The sequence below is a fragment of the Impatiens glandulifera genome, chromosome 2 (assembly GCF_907164915.1).
Source record: "Impatiens glandulifera chromosome 2, dImpGla2.1, whole genome shotgun sequence".
In the NCBI taxonomy this organism is placed as follows: domain Eukaryota; kingdom Viridiplantae; phylum Streptophyta; class Magnoliopsida; order Ericales; family Balsaminaceae; genus Impatiens; species Impatiens glandulifera.
In genome coordinates, this window is record NC_061863.1 from 62109341 (window position 1) to 62128038 (window position 18698).

An 18698-nucleotide genomic window follows, 5' to 3' on the forward strand; every position below is an offset into this window, starting at 1 on the left:
AACTGAACAGTAGTTACCTATTTCATTTCCGGTAATAATTTAATTATATATTTATATTTTATAATTTATATTAGTTATTTTTTTTAATAAATATTAGATGTATTATAAATAATATTTAATAATATATATTAATTATTTTAAAATTTTTAAAATATAATTTATATAAAGATATTTTAAAAAACAAATCTAATATATATATATATATATATATATATATATATATATATATATATATATATATATATATATATATATATATATATATTTATAGTTATTACTAATAGCTTAAGAACATAAACTTTTCAAATATATTATAGTGTTATAATAATATAATATATTATAATATATTTCTAAATATTTCTATAAAATATTATTATAATATATTTCTAAATATTTTTATAAAATATTATTATAATATATTATAACATTGATAAAAAAATAAAAATTTAATACTTAATTTAAAATATTAAATTATTCGACCGGAACAGTCGAACAAAAACCGGTAAAACCGATATTAATATTGGTGTGAGAGATAAAATCGGACTAAACCGAAATCATCTAACAAGCCGGTTGAACTCTTTTACTTAAATCCCGAAAAAAAAAAAATTACATGTGCATACATTTTTTATTTATTTATTTTTTCATTCTTAATTCTGAATGATTATAGATGTAATTCACGATCCCTCATATTTTTCAAGAATTCTTAATACAACCTAACAGAACTTTCACAATTGGAAAATCCAATCTTAGATAGCTAGGCCCAACCCAAGATGGGTAACACGACCTTTCAGCTCGAGCCACCCACCTTTTTTAGTGGCTGCTATGGGCCAGAGGGTGAGGCTTAATTATTAATTAAGAACATATTGAGAGTTTATTTAATATTATCTCATCGATTATAAACTCATAAATTCTGAAAGTTTAGTTCAAATTCTTATATAGTTGATTATATATTATTATTTATAGTATAAATTTCATTAAAAAATAACACTAAAAATCACATTCTAATTTGATTTCATTAGCTGCTTTCTTCTCCTGTCTCTGAAAAGAACCATCCAAAGATTGAGAACCCACAAAATGCTAACAAGAATTGCCCCAACAATCACAACCATCCAAGAAACCCAAGCCCACATTGGAATCAATCCATCCGCCTTCCCACTCAAATAAAAAACCAACATCTTACAAACAAACGCCGGTCCTAAAACTCCCCTCATTACCGAATAAAACAAATAAAACGCCGGCGACAACACCCTATACACCTTTTCCGCCGCCGGACAATCCTCCCTCCGGTACCCAACTAAGCACCACACATTCTGGCACGCGCTCGTCGACTCCGCTAGTACGAGGAGTACTAGAACCGCGTGAGCCCCATGTCCGACCGCGTACCTACATGTGAGGAACACGTGCAGAGTGGCCAAATGGTGTGCGATGTAGAGAAAGTCGGTCGGAATGAACAGAATGTAGTGCAATAAGTCGGCGATGAAGTAGGCGATGCTGAATTCTAGTACGGTGTTCTGAAAAGCCGTGTTCTTTGACGCTAAATCGAGTTGGGTTTGTGAGATCATGATAGATTTGATAGCTAAAATAACTGCAGGGGTTCCATGGAAAAGAGACATGACAGTGCTTGAAGCTTCTGCTCTGTGTTTTGCTTTCCATTGCCGGAAAATTGTAAAGTATCCGGTTAAGTATATGGAAGTAAAGACAAGTATGAAAGATTGAAGATTTGAAATATCCATCTTATTCAAGGCCACAGTCGATGGTGGGTTTTGGGTTGGGTTTAGGGTTCTTGAAACAGAGGATTTGGATTCGGATTCGGGTCCTATTCCTAATCGTACTAGAAGAGTCGGGAATTGGGTTATATATATATATATATATTTCTGTCATGTAGTAAAGAACTAAACTTTAGGAAGTTTCCGATTAATTGACGTCAACCTCTAATCTGATTGGATGCTAATTGCCAGGTCAGCAGATTGATGATAAGGTTAGAAGGAACGCAGGCAGTAATGTCCCACATTGATTACAATTATTGATATTTGTCTCTATTGCTTTAAAGTTATCAAATTAAACATAACCCTATATAAAGATATATTATTTAACTTGTTTTGAAAATATTCTACAAGTCAGTCATGACTCATGGGTCATTTAAGATTATTTATAAGTAATGTACTATCCAACCAATTGTTACTTTTTCATGGATATTATTCAAAACTTAACATATACTTCCTATTTTAAACTTTATTTATTATACATTTTATATTTGAACATAACTAAAGATAAGGAATAATTACTTAACCTAGTCTATCTGTACCCATGCCCACTTTTCCGCTAGAACTTTCTTCTTGTGTTGTTGACTGGATATTTTGTGAGCCTAAATTTTTGTTTAAATGTTTTTTCTTGAATATTTTCAGTTTTCAAGACTAAATATGAATTTATGAAATGGTTTCATCCTTTCAATAAAACATATTATTTGTAATTTAATGGTGTAACTAAAGTGATAAATGATTTCTACTTATAAAAAATCTCTAACAGTGTGTTTAATAATTATGGAATTAAAATTGTAGGGTTTAATTTCAATTATTAGGTTTAATAAATCAGTAAAAATTAAAATTGTAGGGTTTAATTTCAATTATTAAGTTTAATAAATCAGTAAAAGTTAAGAATTGGAATTGAAATTATAATTTAAAATATATATATAGAGAGGAGTGATAGAGGGAGGGAATGATGTGTCACTATAAAAGAAGAAGAGAGAAATTTTGTTATTTTTTTGGCTAATCAAATATTGCGCCACATCATTCCCTCCCTCAAATTCTTTCTCCCAATCATTTCTCATATATATATATATATATATATATATATTTATATATATATTTTAATTTAGAAAGTTACATGTTAAACCGATATTTTATTTTCTTAAATTTTAGAAGTTAATATATTGAATCGATATTTTTTTTTATTCTAAATGAAAATTGATCTCTAGACAAAATCTCTTGGCATTTGAGTTATCATATTATATTTGAGTTATGTTATATTTTAATAATATAGATAATGTATCTTTAAATTATTTTTATTATTTATTTTTTTTAAACATAAGAATTAGAATTGAATTATAATTTTATATTTTTTTAAAATATAAACATAAAAATTGAATTATAATTCAATATCAAATCATTATGCAAAAATATGTATAATTATGCAAAAATATGTATAATAATGTGTGATCTTTAATAGCCTCTATCATCAGTGACTTCAACCACTATTGTTGCGAGTAATAACGGATTTAAACGAATTACTCTCAGTTGGCTGACTAATGTGGTGGACCTGCACATGGACGGAGTCAGGGTTTGAAATCTTTCCGGGCTAATTCTTTATCAAAAAAATCTATTCGGGCTAAACAAACTAAATAAACCAAGTATACGATCACTAAAAACTTTTAGAGACGGGAAACATCAATAACGACACTAATTTACCGTTATTATTGTCAGACACATACAAATTATTTTGGTCTATCCGGGCTGTAGCCTGGACAAGCTTACACTTAGATCCGCCCCTGGACCTGCACTATAACCAAAGCTGAAATGTTCTATTCTTATTGAGAGAGCTCCCAATATATGAATTATTTTCTTATTAGTTATTGTCAATATCTTTTCGTTGGATTTGAATGATCATGAATTAATGAATTACGACTGTGCTAACTTCTTAAATGAAAAGAAAAACAGATTATTTATAAAAAAAAAAAGTTATAAATTTATTTAACTAATTAAACATCAAACAAGTCCTTACTTATAATTTGTTTTGTTTATATTTAATAACATAAAATTAATAATGTTGATATATTGTTTATAAGTATGGTAATTATAAATGGGACTCAGCTACTTCAGGAACTTTAATTTATTTATTTTTAAATTTATTCTATTAATGTTTGAATTTGAAACCATAATAAATATTATTAAAATATTTAATCAATTCAATTAAATTACTTTTATTAATTATATTATAAATCTATTAAATATTTTCAATATAAAATATATCAAACAATAAACAATAAAAATAAATTTCATAATATAAGGTAAAATATATCATTTAAATTTTGCCTATGACTCCAAACTTTGGAGCCCATAATACTGATAAAGAAAACTTATTAATATTTAATTGTAATGAACTTGAATAAGATAGTATAGATGGATGCTTATTAAATTAAATGGCCGGATAGCACAATAATCATGATAGTAATTAATAATACTGTGAATTTCAACTTTTGTGACCAATTTTAAAAAAATAAAAATAAATAAAACATAAATTAAGGTGTGGATAATATCATGTGGGTCTACATCAAAATTACAATAAAAGTAAAAAAATTATAAAAAAAAGTTGTGGTAATTTAATGATTGGCTCCTCAACATTAAGAAAAGTTATTGAATCATTGTCCAAACGAATTAGTGATTGCATAAGTGATTGCATAGCATAGCATCTCAGTGCATGGGTTTTAAAAGTTATTCATGAATCATATCAACTTCTATATATTTATAGCCGACACTAGCTACTCATGACTCATAGGGTTAACTATTTAATTATGTAAAAAAATATTTAATTAATCATCTTTTATATATATATATAAATATCAGGCTCTAAAATAACACAACAATGCAGTCACACAGTGTCTTTCAATCGTAAGGTCTCAAAATTTTTTATAAAAAAAAATACCTTAACAAAATTTGAACCTAAGACTTCTTATAAAAAATATTATATAATTTAATAAACTAAACTAAATTATTTAAGTTAAATATAATATAAAATTATTAATCTTTATAATATAGCATTAAAAAAAAGTTAAATATAAAAATATATTTAAAATAAGTCAATAAAATCATTAAAACAAATAAATAATTTTGCTGGAACTTGTTGGGTTGTATTGCAAATTTCAACACATTGGTTGTTTGATCAATTATATATTTATGGTTGTCTTGTCATTTTTGGTACTTATTTTGAAGAACTTGCTCAAATTTTATATTTTTTCCTAAGAAAAGTAAAATATAAAGTAATTAAGCTTTGACCTTTCACTATAAAATATCATAATTACAATTTTCTGGTTAGAAAGATTCAATGTACTTACAAATTTATGAGTGAATTTAATTGTAAGTTGAATTTTAATTTGACCAAATCAAAATAACTATTTGAATAATATATCACGCAAGGGCCAAGAGTTTATTTGAAGTAACTTTGATCTAACTATAAGGCTACTTTTTATGTGGGTCAAACTTTAAGTCTATATATTAATTATTGTGGGGTTGGTAATTGAAACATTTATAAATTTTAGTTATTTCAAATTTGTAAATAATAATATTAATTATTGGAATAAAAAATATGTATAAGTTAATTAAAATATGTCAAAATTTTTGTATCAACTATATTAAAAATATTAATTATATATAAATTATAAAACATATAAATACTTATAATATATATATATATATATTCAAATATCAAATACAAATAATTAAATATAATATATCTAATGATAAATATTTATTATTTTAATTTATAATGTTATTGTAATTGTACATTTTATATTCTTATTTATAAATAGAAAAGTAATTATATTATTTCTGAAAAAAATATTATTAAATAAAAACGTTAAAATTAAAAATATTAAATTAAAAAGTTTAAAAAGTTTAAAATAATTTTAAAAAGTTAAAAAAAAGTAAAACAAAAATCAATTAAAAAATATATTTAACTATTTAGGTTTACTTTTAAAGTTAATAATAGATTTTATATTTATTTAAATTAAAAATCAAACAACATTGATTTTAATACTTATTTATTAATATATTTAAGTAAAATCAAACAATATTTACTTTAAAGAGGAATCTGAAAAGTTATGTGAAAAAAATACAAATTATTATTTAATAATTAAAACTTGTATTATATATTATAATATATATCTATAAAAATATAAAATATGCAAGTGTACTTTATTTATTCAACAACTCAACTCATTAAGTTATTTAAATTTAATCATATTAGCTAGAAATACAATGATTAATCTAAATCCTTAATTAAATTTGGGATAAATATTTTAATATACTTATAATAAACCTAACAACATTCACCAAACATAATCTTTAGATTCATTCTCTCCTACACATGGCATTTTAATCAGATTATTAATGTTAGTTAAGGATAATCATCAAGGTTGGCAGAAGATTAATGATTCCATTCCACACTTAATAATTACTATAGTTGACAAAAATTCGATAGTTGGATGATGATTAGACACCAAAACTTGAAACAATTATTCCTTTTAATTACCATATATATTATTATGATAAAATTTATATGTTGAAAATATAAATAATTAATCCAATAATGTAACCAGACAACATCTAAAATTAGTTTAGGAGTATCAATTTTGGTCATTGATAATATATTATTATTGAGACAGAAACAAACTTATCTTAATCAGGCTTTGTGGATGGATAAATTAATAATACCATTCTAAACATGAAAAAATGTCAGTTAGTCAATCTATATAGTTCGAATATCATATCTCTCTTAATAAATTATTATATAATATCAATATAACAAGTTAAACTATACTTACTAGATTCTTACAGAGTTATAATTTTTTTTATGATATTAAATATTGATGATGGTGTTACTTTGGCTTTGTCAACCATATTAATAAAATGATTATCATTTTCATGAAAAAGAAAATTAATTAGATTTTTTTTCTATAAAAAGACTAACTAGATCCTTTGTTATTTTTTTTAAGAAATATACATGTCTCTGTAGGAATATTGGTAGAGCAGGAGATAGTTTCTCTCTATTTTTTTTTCAAAATCTAATGTTTTATTTGAAATGGTTACTATGATAGGTGATTACTCCTCCCTAAATGATAGTTTTTAAATATAATTTGAGTATTTCATTCAAGTTTTATATTATTTTTTCTGTATAAAATTGTGTAACTTGTTATAAATAAAATTTGAAGAGTTTGTTTATGTATTTGATAAATAAAAATGTTGGAAGATAATATATTTAAATAATTATTGAGTTTTATAGAAAAATAAAATACAAATATAATTGCTATTTGCTCCATAATGATACAATAGAATGTAAACTAACATAAAAATACTTTAAATAAAAAATATTGTAAATTTACGATAAAAAAATCATTAACTAAGAGTGAATTTATTTTTAGTCTCCAATTAATAATATTAACAGAAAAAAAATGAAAACAATTTTATATTCAACATGCAAAGGAATTTTATAAGAATGAAAAAGTTGAACCACTCTAAGTTGTTGAAAATATGATTTGTTTATTTTGAATGTTGTTTTGTTTTATCTGTAGTATTATTTTAATGATCATACTTTTAAAAATATTAGGAATAATAAAAAATAATTTATTATCAAAAGAAAATTTACAAAGTAAAAAAAGCCTAAAATTTAGTATAATATTATAATGTTAATTATTTTAATTTTAAAGTTAGAAAAATGAGTGTTAGTTGGATAAAATGACTTATAAAGGTAATTTTTTTTTATTAAATAAAAAAGGTATATTTTAGTATATTTATTAATAATTTAAATAATGTGATTTATGGAAATATATAAAATGAGAAAATAAATAATTTGAGATTATTTTCCAAGTAACTTAAAAAGTATTATTAAGATTAATTAATTTATTTACAGAAAGTAAACCTATGATAAAGTAAACATATTATTCCAGCGCTTTATATATGAAGATACTACTACTACTAGGCAATCATAATTCATATTCTTATTACCTAATCATTGAAGAAATCCACATTATTAAAATTTTAATGTATCAGAGATTTTATTACTTATTAATACAGTGGTTAGAAATACAAATATACAATACTTTCAATTTTTAATAAATACTATAATTATCATTAGACTAATTAATTATTGGAATTTATTGTGAGAGCCAAAATAAAAGAAAAAGGAAAATATATCGCAAAGGAGGATCTGAGAAAGGAAGACAGGTTGCTGCAGAAAGAAGCAAAATTTGGAGAGAAAAAAGCGGTAGTTGTGGCGTTGATGCTTCATCTTCACTTTCTCTCTCTAGAATCACCGCACGGAGGAAACACGCCGGCGCCGGCTAATGCTTTATTTGCAGATCACCGGTATCTGATTTTTCTTTTTCTCGATCCGAATTGAATGCCAGCAGATAGATCCAAGTATTTGAGCCAACTTTTTTTTGCATTTGTTACTTTCCAATTTACGCTTCAGATTATATGATTCTTTGGTTTCGCATTTGCTTATCAACAAGTTGGAGTTCAAGTTCATCACTAGAGCTTTCGTCAAGCAAGTTGACTCTTTGTCTACGGTAAGTCAAAGAATTTCATTAACATGGAAAGACCCGTTTTTCTGCTTACAGTTCGAAGTTGAGATACAGTTCTTACACTCGGAGGACTTCAATTTCACGTGGACTATATAGGTTTGTTCTCAGCTTAGAGCCCAATCCGCAAATCTAGGGTTCTGTTGTGGCAGTGGCAGTGACATTGAGTCGTCAATTGTAAAGGGCGGATTCTGTAATAGATTTAAATGCAAGGAATTAGCCGGTTCTGAATGTCTTTCATGGAAATGATAACGTCAAGGAATGAAATTCAGTGGACAGATTTTCATGGTATTTGATTTTGTCAGTATTCAAGTGGGGTCTCTTTTGGATTGATATCATTTGACAGAGGGGAAGAAGAATATAAATGTTGGATGCTGTGTTTGCAATATGTCTTGTGTTCTCTGGGAATGCTGTTTGAGAGAGTGATTGTTGAGTGGTAGTGAAATCAAGTTTGAAGATGCCCCCTTCTCCAGCAATGAGATGCTCTCTTGGGAGGGAACTGAAAGGAGATAATCATAAAAGAGGACGTAGCCTTGAAGGCCCGACAGTTTTCAGGGAGAAGGATGATGATCTTACCATGTTCAATGAGATGCAGACGAAAGAGAAACAACATTTTCTGCTTCAGTCAAATGATGATTTTGAAGACACATTTTGTAATTCTCTTTACTCAGGCTGTTGGAATGATTTTTCTTTTTATCTCCTGAGTTTACTAATGCTGAACATGTAATTTTATTGCTTGTTTTGTAATGCTGAATTTTAGTCACCATTTTTTCTTCTCATTTTACTTGATTCTTGTATCAGCATCCAGGCTAAGGTACTTCTCGGAGTGCAAACTTGGGGTTTCTATTCCAGCCCGAGGTGAGAGTAGCGAGCTGCTAAATGAAGATGGAGAGAAGAATGACTACGATTGGTTAGTAATGATTTTAACTTTGCAAAGCTCTAATGTTATCATCAAGATTTTGAAGCACTAAATTGAAAGAGTGATGCTATAACAATTGCACATAAAGAAAATGGAACCCTGATGGAGTTTGTGAATGGAGTTTCTTGATCTTATTCATTACCTATGTTTTTGATGTCCTTATTTATGTTCACATGGAAATTTTGTTTCATTGGTTTATAATCTCCCTGATATTGCCCGTTTTAGGATATGTCATTGGAACTTATTTTTTACTTCATGAGACAAACAATATACAGGCATTTTGATGTGTAAATCATTGTCTCCCGTGTTCCTTCTTATTTTGTGGTAGGGGAATCCTTCCATAGTTATATTTTTGGATTACTGCCTTTGCAAAGAAAGTTGCAATGTTGCGGTTCATCCATCATTCATGATGCAAGTATATTCTATATAGAATTGTTACAAGTGTATTGTATGTTCTTTTTATTATATGCTGTGCCTAAGAGTTCAATCTTGTTCATAGTGGACCTAAAATAATGATTTACTTATAAATGTCTAATATAAGTCTGATCAAATTTATAATGTTTGACATATAAATTGTCAAACATAAGTCTAAAATAATGATTGACTTAATTCTAATTATGGAAGTAGGTAGCTTAGATGTGCTATTACATATGACAGCTTTTCAAATCAAACTATAAATAAAAGTAAATGTCCACTGTATCCTGCTTCTGTATTAAACTCAATTTTACTAATATTGTCAAAACTACTTGAAGTCAGATAGTTAAGTTTCAACATGTTATTAAGATGGATACATACTAGGACTAAAAGCTTCTGATGCCACGACATCCTTAGTGTTTTTATATTCACCTAATATCAGGTAAATATTTCTTCCTGCAAGGTTATTAACTCCTCCAGATACACCATTGTTTCCTTCTTTGGATGACGAAACGCCTTCAGTCACTCTTACACAAAGGGGAAGACCTAGAAGTCAACCTATCACAATATCAAGATCATCTACGGTACAGTCATTTTCACATTGCATTGTGATGCTATGAGAATTTTACAATTTGATAGATGTCATCTTCTTCAAGCATATTCAGTCCTTGTAACTTTTTCTGGCAGAATTGGGAACTGATGTGCTCTCATTGGTAAATTATTGCAGATGGAGAAGAGTCAGAGAAGCAGTGCAAGCCCAAATCACTTAAGCCCGTCTCCTTGTTCTGGGAATAATTCCTACCAGTCAAGAGGCCGACCATTTTCAGCACCCCATAGGAGTCCAACTAATAGTCTACGTCAAGATTCCCCTTCTAGAAGACAATCTCCTCCACCAAATAAACCATCCTCACCTCTTCCAAGGTCTTCAACACCAACTGCACGTGGGACTGCTGGAGGATCGGGTGGAAAGGTATCTCCCTCAGGGTCAGGGATAAGGAGTGCCTCACCCGTGAAGACAAGCAGAGGGAATTCTGCATCACCTAAAATAAGGGCATGGCAAACAAATATTCCAGGTTTTTCCCTTGAGGCTCCTCCTAATCTGCGAACATCAATATCAGACCGACCACCCTCATTTGCACGGGGTTCTTCACCAGCATCCAGAAATGGTAAGGGGTCCTCCTCTAGATCTGGAAGGCAATCAATGTCGCCTACTCCATCCAGAAGTGTAAGTTCATCGCACAGTCATGACAGAGAGCCGTCCAGCACTCACAGCAAAGGATCTGTGGCATCCTCAGGCGATGAAGATGTAGATTCTTTGCAGTCTATGCATGTAGGTAGCTCAGATTACTCACGGACAAGAAGAGTAATTACATTTGGTAACAATAAATCCCCAACATTGTCCAAAAAAACAAGTAGGACGGTTCTTTCAAGTTCTACTCCAAAAAGATCCTTCGACTCAGCACTCCGACAGGTATACCTATTTGCTCAATTTTATATATTCGGATTTTCAAAGCTTTAATATACTTCCAAATGGTGGTAATTCTTGGCACTTAATGTAATTGAACTGGAGATACCTAGAAAGTCCTGTAGCATCTTATCTCCTCTATTGTCCATTTATATTTTTATAATATTTTGAATTTTTTATTGTTACTTGTATCGCATAGGCCACATTTATAAAAGTACTCTGTTGAACTTCTCTTCTCCACAGGATCACAAAAAAGGGCCGCAGAATATGTTCAGGCCACTCTTATCTAGTGTGCCTAGCTCCACTTTCTATGCTGGAAAAACAAATATTTCAAGTCATGCTACGGCCTCAAGAAATTCCCCAGTCGCAACAAGCAGTAACACAAGTTCTCATCTGGGTATGTTCGGTCCTCATGAAACTAAAAGCAGTAACCACAATCAGGACGATGTTGCTCGTGAATTTGAGAAAGTAGCATATGGTGGTACTCATGAAGATTTATTTGCGTTTGACGAGGGAGATGACCTAAATGAAGATGTTTTTGATAGTCGATCACATGTTGGCCAACGTCTCCATTTTAGTGTACATACTGAAGAGAGCTCTGAGATAACTGATGCGGATAATGTTAACATCCTCAAGACGTCTCTGGATTCTGCAGCAGCTTCTGAACTTTTTGAGTTTGAGGACACTTGTGAGGAATTGGAATTTGTAGATATAATACTTTGTTCCATATGTGGCAACAGGTATAGTTTGGTTGACTTGACAGATAGTGAGGTGAAGATCTGCAGAGACTGCTGGAAGGGGAATGAGGCTATCAAGAATTTTGATAAATCCAGGTTATTGGAGGAAATAGAACTTCTGGAAGCTGTGACCCAACCCTCTAAAGAAACTCATGTGGCTCAAGTTAAGGATGAGCAATCATCCTCATTGAAATCAAATCAGAATTTAGCATTTGAAAATTCTAATGTAAGAACATTAAAAGAGGATGAGCAAATGTTTGAAAATGAGCCACCAATAAACAAACCTATCACAGGCTATGATCATCCTTCTCCTATTGACAATGGACGTCAAAACATGCAGCATCTAAGTGATACTCTGAATTCAATTGGTTGTGTTTCTGAAGGTTCAGGCATTTCCATACTGCTAAAGAGATCAAGCAGCAACAAAGGGACAGTTTTCCAAGGTAGGACTTTTGCTGCAATTGGCGTTTCTTATGACGATCCATTGTATGTGAGGGAGAGTTCAATCAGCACGAGAAGCTCAATTGGTCATGTCAGTGCATCTGCATCATCGTCTATGGATTTGGGCTCATCCAGACAAACAGAGGCTTGTGTGCAGAGACAAATGAGTGGAAAGAAACTCGACACTGAAAATTATCGGCATGAAATAAGCCGGAAACACCAGCGCACAGGTTCATCTATGTCTGGGGCTTCTGCTTCTTTGTCTGTTCTTTCTTGTTTGGATGTTTCAACTAGTACCTGTAGAGAAAATTTTGATGGTGTTTCTATTTCCCATCCTGAAGACAAGGTAGAATGTGACAATCTTTGTGGGAACTTAGGTGGTGATTGTACCAAAGCATCTGATATAGATGCTGATAATTCAATTTCCTATCCTAATGATGGAGAGTCAAAGAAAGTTGTAAGAACGGAAGACCAAGAAGAATGTATACCTGTTGACTTTAACGAGCTGAATAACAGCATCCTTCGTGAGGTCGATATTGAGGATGTAGAAACCACCCAGAACTCATCGGATTCTGACTCCACAACAGAAGTTGAAAATAATGGTGTTCCAGATTTGGCTAGCTCGGAATCTGAAGTAGATTCACCAAGTTCAAAGAACGCTGCAGAAGATATACCTGAATCTGTTGCTTTGTCCCCAGACAAGGATACAACTGCATCGTCCACAGAAACCAAACCGTTAGATCATAGTTCTAGCATCCATGGTATGTACATCTTCTCATTATTAATTCAAATAATCACCTAATGAATTTTAGATTAAGTGAAACACCGAGTTATACAAAACTGCTGCTTGTATTTATTGTTAGAGGGAAGGTGAGATGGGCTCATATGAAATGCCTAGATTTGCTATTAGTTAGTTAATCTGACATTTCTGTTTATTATCCTGATAGAAGAATCAACTGTTCTGCTAGAGGAGGGGCATGGCCAAACAAAGATGAGAAGCCTGACTTTGGAGGAAGCAACAGAAGCAATACTTTTCTGCAACTCTATAGTCCAAAACATAGCTAACGAGGCAGCAAACATTGCAATCGATAAAGAAAGGGCAACTGAATTGGAGGTACCGCTCCCAATGCTGCCACATTTAATGGGACCCACCATGAATCTCGATAGAAAGGACCCTCGAGGACAAACTCTGGGGAAACGGGGACCGAGGTCCCAAAAGCAAAACCGGAAACGAGTGCAAACAGAGTCTAGAACTGTCCCCGATTCCCCAGATGATGGCAAACATGTAAATGCGTCAGCTACTACTACCACACGAATTGTCGGGGTGGTGGCTAGTCAGACGGACAGCATGAAACCGCCGCCTCCTAAGCTAGAATCGAAGTGCAATTGCAGCATTATGTGAAATTTGAGGGGATTTTCTTTGGGTTAGTTGTGGTAGAGTATGAAAGAAGTGCATTGGGTGGGTATTATTACTATTATTATTATTATGAATTGTAAAGTTACATTATTCTTGTTAGTCGGCGTCTATATTTTGTTTAGAAAGTGTGAAAATAGTTTGTGGTTCATCGACGATGATGATGATATGGTAAAAGAGGAGGAATTCGTTGCACATATAGTATTCCCTTCAGTTGTAATTTGTGGATCTTCTCCTCTTAGTTGTTAAGCAATTGTATTCCTTGATTTGCCTTATTAACTGTTAATCATTTGTTCTTAGTCATCTTTTGTACAAATATAAATCGTGATTTTTTAATAAATTGTTACACTTTTTTTTAAGTGAATAAACTATCCAATATAATTTAAAACAATTCAAACTAATTAAACACTGGTTTATCTAGCAAAAAATAAAATTCTATATAACATTTTTAATATTAGTGGTGTGTTATTTATTCTATATGAAGGGGATGATATTAAAAGAGTACAAAATTAAAAAAAAAATTAGGAAAAGAAAGTTAAATTGCAAGTTAAATCAGGCCCAAAAATTTGAGCATTCTAAAATGAAAACTTTTGTTTTTCTTATTTATTTTTTAAGCTTAAGTTGCTAATGTTATATTAAAAATATATTATGATTAACAAAATTATTCTATTTAGTTGGGTAGATATTATAAAATATTGATTATAGGTTTAGGAGAGGTAGGTCCAAGTCAAATGTTATATTTTGTAAATAGGTTATAAAAGCATTTTCAAAATTCTAAATGTAAATATTTACAGAATTTTGACTTTCTTCTTTTAAACTAAAATTTAGATCTATTACTCAAAATTGATATTCATAATATTATTTTTTGATTCATATATTTATTATCTATCAAAATTTAGAAAATTAGGATTACTTACTTATATAATTTTTATTTTTTTATCAATTAAAATGATATATTATATAAAATAAACAAATTCACAATATTAATATTTCATATAAATAGTAAGTGTTAAAGGTAATTTGAAGATAGTAGTGAAGCTCAGTGGTCAAATTAGAAAAAAATTATTGACTCTTGTAGTCTTCTTCTTCCCCCCAAATTTGCATCAGTTTCTAGATTTCTTAAATTGAGACTTTTTGGATCGAAAGTTTGGCAGGAAAGAGAATCAATTAATGGAAAAAGAAGTTCTTTCCTATCTCGCATTGCGCTATCTACATTTGCCGACGCGTAATCGGCGGTGTGTATATTATGCAAATATGTAGTTTCTACTTTATTATTATATACCAATTATCGCTTTTTTCATTAGTCAAATCTCGTATAGGAGGAGGAAGGAGTGGGGAGAGACTAGTACAAGACGTGCCAAAGAGATGAACAAGACTTTCTAGTTCTGTTTGCTTCATCACACTTTGATCAAGCGGCGAAAAGGGTTTCTGCTTCTTCTTCCTTTAAGGTATTCGTTGAAGCACATTAGTTTTGTTTTTCTATTTCTTAAATCCAATACAGTCATGATGAAGATCATCAATTGCTATAATTGATTGATTGATTGATTGATTGATCGATCTATATATATATATATCCAATTATGGTGCTGGGGATTAAGTCAAAGAAGAATGGCACTAAATTTAAATTGGAATATTATGTGAATGTTCAAGAGATTAAGCCTTGTCCGCCTTCATCCCAGTCTCTGAAAGCTATCAATTATGTACAGCTTCAATGGGTAAATGGAGATAAGAGTTCTGGGTTATTATCTACCTCTGTTGTGAATGGCATTATTGAATTCAACGAAACGTTCCTTCTCCCGGTTACTCTTCGTAAGCAAAAGAAAACCCATGATAATTTCTTGAAGAACAACTTGGAATTCTACTTGTATGAATCCCAACAGGACAAATTGGGAAGAGGCCAACTTCTGGGTACGGCTATCGTCAATCTTGCAGATTATGGTATCATAAAACAAAATATAAACATTTCTGTTACTTTGAACTGCAAGAAGATTGAAAAGTCATTCATTGCACAACCAGTTTTATTTCTCAATGTACAGCCATCTGATTTGGATGGCTCTACTCAATCCTTTAATGAAAGCTTGTCAAATGATGGAGGAGGAGAGTTCGATGATGACAGATCCTCCGAGGTTGCTTCTTTTACAGATGATGACACTTCCTCTCATTCTTCGCGAACTGTTTCCTCTCATTCTTCGCAAACCGTTTCCTCTTTATCCCCTCTCAGAAAAGAGGTAAACAAGCTATATTCCTTCTCTTTTTTTTTGTCTCTTTTCTAACTAAAGTGAATGACTTGTTTAGTTTACTGGACAGATTGCTCAAGGAAGAGGTAAAGTTCATGAAAATTCTCAACTGTCAGCAAGATACAGTAGTGTCGATAAAACACCCACACCGATTCCTACTGAGAGCATATACAGTGAACTGGAGGCCATGACATCTTACGATGCGAATATCGATTTAATCTACGGAAAAGAGAAAAAAGAGCCTCCGCAAGAAAATGTGCATACGCCAGAATTGTTATTTGGTAATTCACGTACGAGTTCCGCGAGGAAAACTACTCTTAGGAGTGAGACTCTTACTAGTAGGAAGTTAGAAGAGAAGAGCAAAAGTAGTAGTAAACTTAAGCACATGAAATCCGTTCAGATAAGTTTCAACTCTGCTAGGATCAATGGACTTTTTAGTCACAAAACGGATAAGACAAAGGAAACAGATAACCAGGAAGATATCCATAACAAAAGTACAATGATGGAAGAAAAGGGTTCTTCTTCTACTTATGCGACTGCTAATGAATGGAAGTCCAAGGTTGAGATGCTAGAGGAGGAATTGAAGGAAACTGCTGTTCTTGAAGCTGCTCTGTATTCTATTGTTTCAGAGCATTGCAGTTCCACAAATAAAGTTCATTCTCCAGCTCGACGTCTCTCTCGATTCTATATCCATGCTTGCAAATCAATGTCATTAGTTACTAAAGCAAGTGCGGCTAAAGCTGCTGTCTCGGGATTCATTTTGGTTTCTAGATCATGTGGAAACGATGTCCCCAGGTATTATTATAAATCGGTGTTCATAATGGTTTCATCTGAAATTTTGTTTTTCTTTTTTGTTAATGTGATTTTTTTTAGGTTAACTTTTTGGCTCTCCAATTTGATCATGATGAGAACCATTGTGAACCAAGCTGTTGGAAACGTTTCATCTTCTTGCGAAAACGTGAAAGCCAACAACAACTGTGGAGGTGCAAAATTTGTGCGCAATCGTGAAAAAATTGACCAGTCTTTGATTGAAGAACTAGATGGCTGGGAAAATGCTCAAACATTCATAATCGCAATGGAAAAAGTGGAAGCTTGGATATTCTGGAGAATTGTCGAATCAGTATGGTGGCAGGTTGTTTAATTTCTTCATCTTGTTCGTTTATAGTACTGAATCTCTAAGCAATACTAACATTTGTATTTGTGCAGACTCTTACACCACACATGCAGCCTAACTCAGGGAAGAACAGTCTCAAAGGTTCGAATTCAAGGAAAACTAGACATGTTTTGGGTGGTGAAGAACAAGGGAATTCGTCTATAGAGCTATGGAGGAAAGCTTTTAAAGATGCGGGAGAAAGACTTTGTCCAATTAGAGCAGGAGGACATGAGTGTGCATGCTTGCCAGTGATTTCTAGATTAGTAATGGAGCAATTGGTGAACAGACTAGACGTTGCGATGTTTAATGCAATTCTTCGTGAATCAGCTGACGAGATGCCAACCGATCCTGTCTCTGACCCCATAACCGACTCTAAAGTTCTTCCAATACCTGCTGGAAAGTCGGGTTTTGGTGCTGGTGCACAACTCAAGAATGCTGTTAGTAGATTATTATTAATTTTCTTTTTGTCAATAATCTCTTCTGAATATGGATCTAGATTAGATATTGTTTGGAAACAGAACTTAATTAGTTTGCTACCAAACAGGTGGGGAATTGGTCAAGATGGCTGGCGGATCTGTTTGGTGTTGAAGATATTGATTCTTTAGAGGAAAACGACATTCAAGAAGATGACAACAAACCGACGATGATGACATCATCATTCAAGTCTTTCCGACTTCTGAACGCTTTAAGCGAGCTGATGATGCTACCAATTGGAATGCTTTCTGATGGTTCCACTAGAAAGGAGGTGTTTTTTCTTTTCTCTCTGTTTTTTTTTATTCATTACGATGTCTGTCTAGCTATAGTAGTGATAAATCAATCTAATTGTTTGAAATGAAATGAAATGAAGGTGTGTCCTTTATTGGGTCCAAAGATAATCAAGAGGGTTCTTCAAAATTTTGTTCCTGATGAGTTTTCTCCAAGGCCTATACCAAGAGCAGTCTTCAACTCCCTTGAGGAGGAGGAAGAAGAAGAAATGATGATGATGATGATGATAAGAAACTTCCCCTGCATTGCAAATAATGGTGCTGCAATTTATTTGGCTCCCTTAGCCACAGAAATGGGATCAGCCCAAAGTAGTCTACAGAGGACTACATCTTCAATCCTTAAGAAGTCATACACCAGCGACGATGAACTTGATGAGCTTGACTCCCCTTTCACCTCCATCAATCTTGACAAGGCTCGCAGGAGTAATTATCCTGGCTCCTTGAAACCCAACTGGATACCTACAGGAGCTCGCACTTCTGTTAGATATCAGCTCCTCCGACAAGTATGGGAACAAGCTGAATAGTTTTCCTTTTTTTTTTATTATCTATAAATCATTATCATGTAACAGATTTTATTATAATCTAAGATTATTTGTGCATCTTCAAACTCTGTTCCAACTTCCAACTGACCAGAAGAAGATGTTTATTTATAATCTGATTTTATTTAAATAATTGATGAAATTAAATTATTTAGAGATGTAGTGACAAAATTCAATCAGTATATATAAACCCATCTTCAATTGGATTTATCAAAAGTAAAAAAAGTCAATCAATTTGTGCATTTCATATTTGGTGGGTCAGTGA

The 18698-nt window shown here is 31.4% G+C and overlaps 3 protein-coding genes across 6 annotated transcripts; 2 read left to right on the forward strand and 1 right to left on the reverse strand.

The window, feature by feature from the left end:
- Positions 1-999: 999 nt before the first annotated feature.
- LOC124927616 (TLC domain-containing protein At5g14285-like) lies at positions 1000-1821 on the reverse strand. The gene has a single exon (XM_047468064.1). It carries the CDS (start codon positions 1731-1733, stop codon positions 1002-1004), a length of 732 nt encoding a protein of 243 aa, XP_047324020.1. The 5' UTR covers positions 1734-1821; the 3' UTR covers positions 1000-1001.
- A 6163-nt stretch (positions 1822-7984) lies between these two features.
- LOC124927519 lies at positions 7985-14015 on the forward strand. 2 transcript variants are annotated; one of them, XM_047467947.1, is made up of 6 exons: positions 7985-9003; positions 9152-9260; positions 10147-10267; positions 10411-11154; positions 11392-13087; positions 13274-14015. In XM_047467947.1, the coding sequence occupies exons 1-6, from the start codon at positions 8808-8810 to the stop codon at positions 13726-13728; spliced, it is 3321 nt and encodes a 1106-aa protein (XP_047323903.1). In that variant the 5' UTR covers positions 7985-8807; the 3' UTR covers positions 13729-14015. The 2 variants fall into 2 exon arrangements, with proteins under 2 accessions (XP_047323903.1, XP_047323904.1); XM_047467948.1 differs by having other exon boundaries at positions 13277-14015.
- An 837-nt stretch (positions 14016-14852) lies between these two features.
- On the forward strand, positions 14853-18595 carry LOC124927741. Of its 3 annotated transcripts, XM_047468204.1 has the most exons (7): positions 14853-14975; positions 15060-15968; positions 16036-16772; positions 16851-17109; positions 17184-17567; positions 17675-17875; positions 17978-18595. In XM_047468204.1, exons 2-7 carry the CDS (start codon positions 15321-15323, stop codon positions 18416-18418), a joined length of 2670 nt encoding a protein of 889 aa, XP_047324160.1. In that variant the 5' UTR covers positions 14853-14975; positions 15060-15320; the 3' UTR covers positions 18419-18595. The 3 variants fall into 3 exon arrangements, with proteins under 3 accessions (XP_047324160.1, XP_047324159.1, XP_047324161.1); XM_047468203.1 differs by lacking the exon at positions 14853-14975 and having other exon boundaries at positions 15045-15968; XM_047468205.1 differs by lacking the exon at positions 14853-14975 and having other exon boundaries at positions 15045-15968; positions 16048-16772.
- Positions 18596-18698: the final 103 nt, after the last annotated feature.

Coding starts and splice junctions, on each gene's coding strand:
- LOC124927519 (XM_047467947.1), top strand. CDS start 8,808: ATGCCCCCTTCTCCAGCAATGAGATGCTCTCTTGGGAGGGAACTGAAA. Junction 9,261..10,146: donor GAGAAGAATGACTACGATTG/GTTAGTAATGAT, acceptor TCTTCCTGCAAG/GTTATTAACTCCTCCAGATA. Junction 11,155..11,391: donor TCGACTCAGCACTCCGACAG/GTATACCTATTT, acceptor TCTTCTCCACAG/GATCACAAAAAAGGGCCGCA.
- LOC124927741 (XM_047468204.1), top strand. CDS start 15,321: ATGGTGCTGGGGATTAAGTCAAAGAAGAATGGCACTAAATTTAAATTG. Junction 17,110..17,183: donor TCGAATCAGTATGGTGGCAG/GTTGTTTAATTT, acceptor GTATTTGTGCAG/ACTCTTACACCACACATGCA. Junction 17,568..17,674: donor GTGCACAACTCAAGAATGCT/GTTAGTAGATTA, acceptor GCTACCAAACAG/GTGGGGAATTGGTCAAGATG.
- LOC124927616 (XM_047468064.1), bottom strand. CDS start 1,733: ATGGATATTTCAAATCTTCAATCTTTCATACTTGTCTTTACTTCCATA.